The 10,469-nt window shown below is 39.8% G+C and overlaps 1 protein-coding gene across 2 annotated transcripts in view; it reads right to left on the bottom strand.

Moving 5' to 3' along the window:
- Positions 1-485: 485 nt before the first annotated feature.
- Positions 486-10,469, bottom strand: part of MGAM (maltase-glucoamylase) — a 79,308-nt gene continuing 69,324 nt past the window's right edge. For both annotated transcript variants that reach the window (XM_061198119.1, XM_061198120.1), the window contains exons 43-47: positions 6,364-6,488; positions 5,153-5,241; positions 3,827-3,876; positions 3,060-3,230; positions 486-1,344 (exon numbers count right to left, since the gene is read on the bottom strand). In XM_061198119.1, the coding sequence (XP_061054102.1) occupies positions 1,270-1,344; positions 3,060-3,230; positions 3,827-3,876; positions 5,153-5,241; positions 6,364-6,488 (510 nt within the window). In that variant the 3' untranslated portion in view covers positions 486-1,269. The remainder of the gene's footprint in view (positions 1,345-3,059; positions 3,231-3,826; positions 3,877-5,152; positions 5,242-6,363; positions 6,489-10,469) is intronic.

Here is a 10,469-nt window from a genome sequence, read left to right as displayed (position 1 = left end):
GACATAGGAAAGTAAACACATTCATACCTAATACACTCATTTTCAAGTAATACTAAAAGTAAATATCCCTGTTGAACATTAGTATATAATTTCTTTATCCCAAAATCTAACCATCTAGTGTTTTAACCAATAGTGTTGCAAATTCTGTTTTTGCCAGAGTTATGTTACCAAGTATAGTAACTTCTATGATGATTAAAAAAACAACAAACATCCAAGCACACTCTCCCACAAACCTAAATCTAAGAAAAACCCATGCCAGAGGCATAAGGAAAAGGGTGAATAACCATAAATCTGATCATTTCTTTGGTGGATTAGCCTGCAGGAACTCTGATGCTGAAGAGAACAAGACCAATTCACAAGGGTTTGCTGAATAAAAAGAAGTTTTAATGCCTAAGTGAGATTACCCACGGTCAAATTACCACAAAATTCAAAACCTTTTGTAAATCTGCTTGCCTATTTTTAGTTGGCTCATGAGTTGTATGCATTTGTGTGAACTGTGGTTATACACATTAGGCACAGAGTAGAGAAATAAGATTTACACATTTCAAAGCACACCACAGCAAAAATAAGTTATTTTTTACATTCAAATTCCTTCCTTCAACTTTGCCTGCTTAAATCTCACCCCAGCCCTATTCCCATAGGCTAAGGATTTCCCCTAGCCCGTCCTCTTGTTTTCAAATGAGCTAGCTCTTCCTTTCTCCTTCCCATGAGGCTACTATTCCTAATATTTGTATGCTATCTTCTTACTTGTCATGGTCACTTTTATCCTCATCATCTGTTCTCTCTCATCTTTCCTGCTTACCTTCCCTGCATTTGCCTTTTCTTCCCTTTATATCATGCTCTCAGCAAATTATCCCATCTCCCTATAACTACCTGGCAGATGTTCTTTCTGGATACTTTTTTGAGGCGTTAGTTAGCTCTAGGATCCGAACTATCCTGGAAAGCTGTAGCTTGTATATTTAGCAAGAGTGGGCCCATCCCCTAATCACACACACATGCTTCATCATGGACCCAGTGCGTCTTCAGTATATGTATGATTAGCCATCAGTACCATACTAATCACAGAGAGACATCGAGGTAACCCACAGTTTTCCACACCTCCCTACTGCCTATAGCACAGGGCTAAAACACAGATAGAACATAAAACAAAACCAAGAAAATATTTTAGCTGTACTGGGCATGAACTGATTGGCAACACACAATAATTTTATGAGCATGAAGTATAAGTAGTATCAAAGCCATTCGTAGTTAGGATCTTGCTCTAAAAATTCAGAGTGCTCTCCATGTCAATGAAGTGAAATTATGTAAGCTGAGGTTTCTGCTGGTCACATCAATGTTTAACACCTGTTGGGAACCAAAGAAAAAGCATTGGGCAACGGGTGATTGAAGTTTCCTGCAGTCAAACAAATCAGATACAAGCCAGTGGTCCATATACACATTCACAAGTCATTGCCTAGCTTCCAGACAGACTGCCCTCAGATTTTCAGGTGAGAAGGGTGTTTCTTAATCCCTTAGAGTACAAAAATCATTCAGTATGTAGGGAAAAGACGACAAGACCCTAAATAATGAAATACACAACCACTGCAGAGAAACAACTGCGCAAATTGGAGAAAATGTCCTCGGAGCCCTCCTTTTATTTCCTGCTTCTCCTGTTCCCTTATGGTGCCTTGATGATTGCCCAGTAAGAGTCCGATATTTCAGTGTTTTTTTCTAGGCAAATACCTTCCATAAAGTTTCACCGCATGTGCAGTAGTTAGCTTGTTTGTCAGCAACAAAATTGGGCAACGTCCTTTATAAGCTCTTGGTCGAGTTGGGGAAGTTGGTTGACAAGAAAACCACAAAAATGAGGAAACAAATAAAAAATACAAACTGAAGGAAAACTTTCATTTCAGGCTTTGTAATCAGGAAGGATTATGAAAAAAGAAAGTTCTGAAAAAAGCAAGAAGTAAGCACACAAGAAAAGAGACCATTTACTATGAGGCTAGGTATTGGAACCACAACACTGCATTAAATCCAAGGTGCAGATTTTTCACATACTTAACGTTCATGAAATCAGAATGTGTTTTACAATCAACAGGCTTGGAATTACTGTGAACAAGTAGCCCTCCTGACAACTGTTTGTACACGTGTGAACTTCATTGCTACTACTGGTGTTATGAATGGATGGACTGTAAACCACTTAAGAATTATTTTAGAAAGGAATATGAATCTTGGCTGACAGTAAAATCAAAAAAATGCTACGATGAAAACTTGTATAAAGGATCTTAGTGGCTTTGGAGTAAATTGCATAGACAGCAGTGAAAGAATTTTTATGAAATGATGTATCACCAACACCTCTGATAGTTCAGAGGAAATATCTTAACCAATTCGGGCCACATATTTTTCTTCTAAATAATAATAAATCAAATAAAATAATTTAAAATATTTACCTAGAAATTTACATAATAAAAGAAAAATTTAAATGATATAAAGCGGTTAAGATATTTCTAATATTTCTTCACAGAGTTTCCCTCTTCTAAATTACCTTGATGCAGATTTATCAATGTCCATGTATCTCCACCCAACATTTTCCTCTGTAGTATCATAGTAAAATGCTAAAAATCTTTGGTTAAAGAAATTTTGTAAAGCTTTCCATATTTTTAAAATAGAAGTTTTAAGTGATAGGAAAGCATAGAATCATACTTTTGTAAGACTTTTTCTTTCTTTGTGGCACGGGAAATAAAGGAGCAAATTTTAACTGATGGTGTCTTATAATTGACGAAATATGGTAGTGCAACCTGTTTGAGAAGTAGATCTCTGAGGCAAAGACAAAGTTTTACATAGGTTTGCAGACAAGAAGACATACATGACAAGTAAGGATCCAGACCATCAATTCCAAATGATGATAAACCCTGAATTTTCCCTTCATCTCCGTGCTCTCCGCTCTGACACACGGAACACAGAGGGATTCGGGAAGGGCTTTGCAGGAGAGGGTATCATCTGGAAGGGAAGCAGGACGGAACTGCCCTAGGTAGCTCAGGGTTGGGAAATACCATTTGGACTTTTCACTGGTCACAAACCTGTGTTGTAGAGTTGTAGGAGAAGGTGGGTGTTATAACCACGCCGCTCACAGAGATGCTGACACTGGAAACGGAGACACTGCCCACTCCCCAGATCTCAATGTAGCCCAGTTTCAAAGGGTTTGTATCGCTGATGTATTTGTTGAAAATTACATGACTGTGCATCGTAGTCTGTCAATTGGGATAAAAGAAACCAGAGGGGGAAAAAATAGCAAAATTTGTTCAAATTTTTCACAACCTCTTTTTAGGCACAAATGTAGACCATGAAGTAAGATAACTTAAGAGCCCCCCCCCCTCTTGTGACCTTGGATAGTGAGACCATGATTTTAGCATTCTATCTCCTATTGCCAACTACCATCCAAATTTGCATTGGTTAAGCACTGGCAGGGTCTCTAGAATCACCCCAACTCTAAGAAGACAAAGAATCTCAGCTATCAGGAACCTTATATTCCACATGTGGAGAAGTCACAAAATATGCTGACCATTCCAAGGCGACATAGGAACAAGGGCTAGAAAACATCGAAACAGCCTGTCCATCCGTGCTTGGTGAATTGGAATAAGCTACTGATGAAATATGAATGGGCTTAATCACAGAAAACTTCCGGGGAGCATGTTATATCTCTATCTGAAGTCTAGAGGATGGGGAAGTTGCAAATTAGTAAGATCAACAGTGAAGGAATTCTAGGTGGATTTATGTCATGATTTCCAGCATCTTAGCAAGCTAGTAGAACTCTATATTCTCCCTTCACAGGCCCAGTCACACTCACCTGGCTGACAGAAAAGTGGGCCAGGTAGTAGAGTCCTTTCCCATAGGTATCTGCAAACAAAGAACAAAGTAAGCATGATCTGGAACATGCTCTAGAATTCTAATTGCTTACCTGTCTTGGTTGAGAAAGTAGGGATGATTTTTGTTTGGGTTTTTTATCTTATTTTTCTTCTTTACAGAGTTCCGTTTTGGGAGAGTCAGTCAGACTCTGGCTCCAACCTCAGTTTACACAAAATGTTTGAAATGAGTGTCTAAGAGTCGCCTCATATAGTATAGTTTTCTAACACCACACTTAGTCCACTTCTCTTTCTTGTGGTCTGTGATTCCCAACATCTTGGTAGTCACCTCAGAATCTCCAGATTCTTCCTGCTAGAGACACACATATCTGCACACACAACCACATCACAAACACCAAGACTGGTGTATAACTGGTCAGTTTAGCTTGAGAGGTCTTAGGCAATTTTTTAAGTGCCATCTCCAGAGAACAGACTTCTTTGTCCTTTATCCCTAATTTATGCCGCAGGTCCAGGGAGAATATCCTTAAAGGTGGACTAGCCAGAGCTTTGTTGCAGGTACTCCCGCCCCACACCCTACCTCGGTGGCTTTCTCACTCTTCCCATACACTTGCCTCTTTCTAAGTTGCTGATCACTCGGTCAGAAGGCACTGGCTATCCTCTAGAGCTGTGCTGTCTGAGATAGTAGCCACTAGCCAAACGTAGCTATTTAAATTTAAATTAATTAAAATTAAATAAAATTTAAACCCCAGTTGCTCAGATGCACTTGTCATGTTTCAAGTGCTCAATAGCCACATATGCCTACTTGCTAGCATATTGGACAACACAGATATAGAACATTTCCATCACTGCAGAAAGTTCTATTGGATATCACTGGGCCTAGAAATTGCTAATGGTACTTGAGACATCCTCCTGAGAGGTTACTAATTCCTGTAAACTCCTAATGGAAAATTCCCCCCAATAAATAGCACAGCTGATAGAGGCATTGCCTCTCTTACTGGGACATGTAATTAGGGAATATGCCCTTGAACATAAACCATATATGGAAGTATAGCTCAGTTGGCTACAAAGAAACTCTCCCTATGGCTCCTATACTGCTGTTTTCCACAGTGGATTAGGACAGCTGGATAATGGTGAGAGATTCAGAGCTAAGTTTCATATGCATGAGGCACAAGGATCATGTATTATACACTTAAAAGTAACAAATGTGCACGATTGTCTTAACACAGAAAAGGAAATAGCAGCCCTATAAGATATCCAGGAACCTAGCCAGTGGTATTGACATGAATGAATCCGAGGTGGCCCTTACTCACCAATGCTTTGCCCATCATCCCAGAAGAGCCAACCTTCAGCAGTCCCCTCATCATCCAAGGCAACCTTGAAGCCTGTGAATTTCTGACGGCTGCAGTGACAGAGGAAAGAGACATTGGGTAAAAACAAAGCCACAGCCACAAACCAAGCATTTTCATAAAAACATAAAGGAAGTGCTTCATGATATAAAGACTGGGTACTGGGATTCCGGAGACTTGGGATCTAGTTCTAGTTCTGTCTCCATAAGCTCTACGACTTCATGTCAGGAATGAATGAATGAATCAAAGGGAATTTCCCTTTAAGGCTGTATAAGCTCATAGGAGCTCTACAATCTCTACAAAAAGCTACAAGCAAACTCACTGGCTTCCTTCCTTTCTCCACTGTGAGGAAAAGCCTAGGGCTTCAATCTTTCTTCTTTCATGACCTAATGTCCACATGTACAGTGAGTTCTGTTTACAGATGTCCTAAGTTCTTCAGTTTTCAACAGAATTTTTGCAATAAAATGAGTAGGGCTCCAAGAATTTTAGTTTGACATCAGACATACATGGATTTTAGTCCCTGCTCAACTCCTCACTAACTGTATGACTCTGAGTTAATCACTTAGCCTCCTGAAGCCTCTCTTTGCTCATCTGAGAAATGGGGATGATAACAGTGCTTACACCACAGGGCTTATTTTTCCTTTTGTTAGGAAAAGTAGATAATCTCCAAATAGAAATCTCCATATTAGTACAGTTCTAGGCACACAGCAAGCATTCACCTGCTGTCAGCTATTATCAATTATTATATAGGTCTAGAATACATAGGCTATATATTAGGTCTAGAATTTTTAAATCTTGCATGTAAGGGATCTCAGCCTCAGTTGCCATATGGCTTACACAATTTTTCAGCAGTAATTTTCTTAGCAAAGAGTCAATTATGATCCAGTCTTTTAAAACTAGCATGAACCATGGTTGCTCCTGTTTGACTTCCACTTCAAATGTCACTAATTAGACCTAATATCACACCCACTTAGATCTAAAATAGCTGTTAATTAAGAATTGTTCAGAGTACAGAATCCAAAAAAGGCTAAAATACAAACAAGTAAGCAAGCAAGCAAACAAAACTGTTTCGTAAAAGTGCTCTGGGGCCTGAGGGTGCGGTTTACAGATTGGTGGGCTTCACCAGGATCTGAGCTGCCTGGCGTGGAAGGGAGAAATGTGGCGCCCTCACTCACCTTAAGTGGGTGTTCTGTGCAGGCTCTTGCCAGGGCAGGATGTAGCCCCCACGGACATGAAGATTAATGTGGTCAAGAGGCGCTGGCAAGGACTTCCACTCTCCCCGGGCTTGAATGTCCACACCCTGTGGGCCAGAAGAAGGTGATGGAGAGAACACATCTGCCCGAATGACGCATTTACCAGACATCTTGTCCACGCTCGGAACCTGCTGCCTGTTCAGGACCTGTTATCACACTTTTCCAGGCTCGCCCAGCTGCTCTATGGGATCTTGAGTTGCTGCCAGGGCATCATGTCAGGATCTCTTGTCTTTGGGGGCTTCTGCTGTACACACCCCACGAGATCACAGCTGCCTCTCACCCTACCCTTATCCCACATCCTGTTTCTACATAGGAAGTACTGCTAAAGGAGGATGAGCGAGCCTTCTTTCTTTCTGTTCGGCTCCTGATTCACTCCCCCAAAGACAGGTCCAGACCTTCCCTTTGTTTTGTCCCCACTCCACCTCCGTCTCCCTCTACTGCCCCCCACCCCACCCTCACCAACTTTACTAACACCTTTGACTTCTACTTGACAGAAATAATTAAAGTGAACTGCCTTACTTCACAAATCCTTATCTTTAACTCATTATATCTTCCTTTATGTTTCACATCTTGATCTTGCCTATGACAGGGAGAAGCATCTCTCACCCCAGGCCATAAACCTCGATTCCTAAGAAACCATCCTCCCACATGTTCTCAGCCTAGAGCAAGGCTTCTCGAATTCAGCACTGTGGACGTTCTGGGCCAGATAACCCTGTACTGTGGGCACTGTTCTGTGCTTTCTAGATGTTGTCCAGTGTCCATCCACTAGATGCATCTCCCCCACTTCCCACCACATTGTGACAACCAAAAATGTCTCCAGACACGGCCAATGTCTCCTGATAGGCAGGTCCCTCCTTTTGAGAATCACCACTTTAGAGGTAAGGAGCACAGCTACCACCACATTTCTTCACTTTTGGTTCCCGATGTTCATTTTATGCAGATTCGATCTACATCACATTCGCCGGGGTGGACTCTGCTTCGTGCCTGCCTCAGGACCCCAGAGTCTACAGGACTTAATACAAATTCCAGCCCACATCTCTGGGCTTCTTCAGTTTTCTTACTGATATCATGAGAAAACTGAATTATATGCTTTCTAATGACACTTTATTCTAGTATCTTATGAATGCTGGACTTTTCCTCCATTGATTGTCCTACCTTCAAGTGAAATTTGATACACGTAAAACCGTCAGTTATATTTCTACCAAATTCTTCATTTCTCTCAATGTTTTTTTTTCATTCTACTACACATTGTGGCTAAATATGATATGCTACCTTCTCATGATTTCCTTTCCAGTACCTAATGAGTCACAGGCTTGTTTCCTTTCCTTTAAATAGTTTCTGACCAGGCTAGCCTAAAAAATTCCTGTTAAAATATCCATAAAGACATGACTATAAGATCAAATCTAAAAGCAGCATTATTAAAATAAGAAATGACAACCTAATGTGACTTTGTAAAGGGGAATTTTCATCAACTGCATAGTCACTGAATATGACTGAGAAGCACTGTTTTAAAAATCCAATATATATTCTACCCTGTAAACAAATAAACAAAATGGCCACAAGTGAAGTAGATAAAAACTTTAATTCACACACACTGTCTGCTCTTAATCTACACTAAAATAGGTAATCAATAAGACAAGTCAGAGTAACTCCATGCCTCTCCCTCTCCCAAACAGTCTACAAGCTACAATGCCCGATATGACAGAAAGGAGAGAGGGATGGATAGAAAACAACTTCATGGAGTGTTCAGTCGCACAGGCATGACGGAGACAGACGGAAGCTCGTCAAAGAGCTATCAACTGATTTTGCAGCTTGAGAGCCTGAGCAGATGAAGATCCAGCCTTGCCAGAAGCACATCAGCCTGTCCTGCCTCAAGGCACCTGCCCCTTCATCAAACAAGCGCAGTCTAAAGGCCAAGCAGTAAGGATGGCTTGTTGCTTCTGCAGTCGGATGAGCACAGGAGGGACAGCGTGGGATGGGAGTCCACAGCTACTACGGTGGCAATGGTAGGAGAAGTCATGATCCCCGGGAAGTGGGAACCACAGAGACAGGGAGATAGGAGTCTTACCTTCCTCACCCACCCTTCACTCAGGCATTTGCTCATTTCCAGCTCCACTGGACAAGCAGCAGAGAAACTGGGCAAAAGTGGTAGCTCTCAAGACAAGTAGGACTTTCTTATTTTTCCCTCTCCTGCTTTCTATCTCTTTGCCTTTCTGTTCTGCTTTCTGGGTAATTTCCTAGATTGTACCTTACAATTTCTTTTTAAACAAAAATTTTTAATTCCTGCATCATGTGTTTAATTTCCAAGGATTGCTTTGTGAGTATGCTTTGTTTAAAGCATGTCTTCTTATTTTAAGTATATCTTCTTATCTTCCTGAGGAGATAAAAATTTTCTAGCTAACTTCTTAATAACATATGTGCAGAAAATTATACAAATAAAAAATGCACAGCTCAGTAAAGTTTTACCAAGTGAACACACCCATGAAACCACCACCTAAATCAAGAAGTGACTACTACCAGCATCCCAGAAGGCTCTCTCATCCCCTCTCATAATAATCACCACACCAGAGGCGGCAACTATTCTGATTTCTATCACTTTTGCCTGTTTTCGAACTTGTATTTCATAAATGGAATCCTGCATTCTTTACTGTCTTGAATCTGGCTATTTGTGCTCAAGATTACGTTTGTGATGTTCATTATCTTTGTTTGTGTAGCAACAGTTTACTATTTTCATTGCCCTATAGTATTCAGTTTTAAAAATAGAACATGATCTATTTATCGAGTTCACCATTTATGGACATTTGTCTTATTTCCAGTTTTTTTTGCTATTTTACAAATAGTGCTGCTATGAAACATTCTTGGACTTTTTTGGTGAAAATATATATACTTTAGGAATAAATCTATAACACTATCATTTCTTCCCAGATGTACATTGACATAATATATGTATAATACATAGTGATAAAATATGATATACAATATATATTAAAGACAATGAAAATTCTAGTACAAGCTTGTTTTTATTTTCTGGATTGACAATATTGTTTTAATGTAATCTGGGAGAATATATAAAAATAAAAATCATGGGGCTCCCCTGGTGGCGCAGTGGTTGAGAGTCTGCCTGCCAATGCAGGGGACATGGGTTCGAGTCCTGGTCTTGGAGGATCCCACATGCCGCGGAGCAACTAAGCCCGTGCGCCACAACTACTGAGCCTGCGCGTCTGGAGCTTCTGCTCCGCAACAAGAGAGGCCGCGGTGGCGAGAGCCCCGCGCACCGCGATGAAGAGTGGCCCCCGCTCGCCGCAACTGGAGAGAGCCCTCGCACAGAAACGAAGACCCAACACAGTCAATAAATAAATAAATAAATAAATAAATAAATAAATAATTTTAAAAAAATCATATTTCTGAAAAAAGATGATGACACATTGTTCTATGATACACTAAACTGTATTATAAATAAGTAATCGCTAAAATGTTCAGAACTGACAGAATACATAATTCATAGATTAACAAATCAAAAATAGAAAGGAAAAAAGAGACCTTTCAGACAAATTCTACCATATGTAAAAACAGTACATAATAACAGAAGTTTAGCAAAGCAAAAATATTGGGAAATTTGACCAAATAAAGGCTGTATCCTGACATTTCGCTATTCACCAAATGCATTCCAGTGACTGAAAAAACATTAATTTGACTACATAAAAGTTAAAATATCTATCTAAAATTATAAAAAATTTAAAAGCAAATGACAAAGTGGAAAAATACTTCCAGTAAACATGGCAAAGTGTTATCAACTTAAGTGTGTAACTATCCTTTAAAAATCAGTACAATTAATTTATCTTAATAGGAAACTGGCAAAAGAATAGAAAGGTCACAGAAGTATAAATGGGCCATCAAATATGATCACAAATCAAATCAATGATGAGCATTAGAAACCATATTGTCTTTAAGAGTGATATAAAGATTAATATAAATATTTTAAAAAATGAATATTCAAAGCTGACAATGACTTAGGGAAATGAACACGC

This window comes from Eubalaena glacialis, chromosome 8, assembly GCF_028564815.1.
Source record: "Eubalaena glacialis isolate mEubGla1 chromosome 8, mEubGla1.1.hap2.+ XY, whole genome shotgun sequence".
NCBI lineage: Eukaryota > Metazoa > Chordata > Mammalia > Artiodactyla > Balaenidae > Eubalaena > Eubalaena glacialis.
Note: the sequence above shows the minus strand (reverse complement) of the source record. Positions and strands in the feature narration are given on the sequence as shown.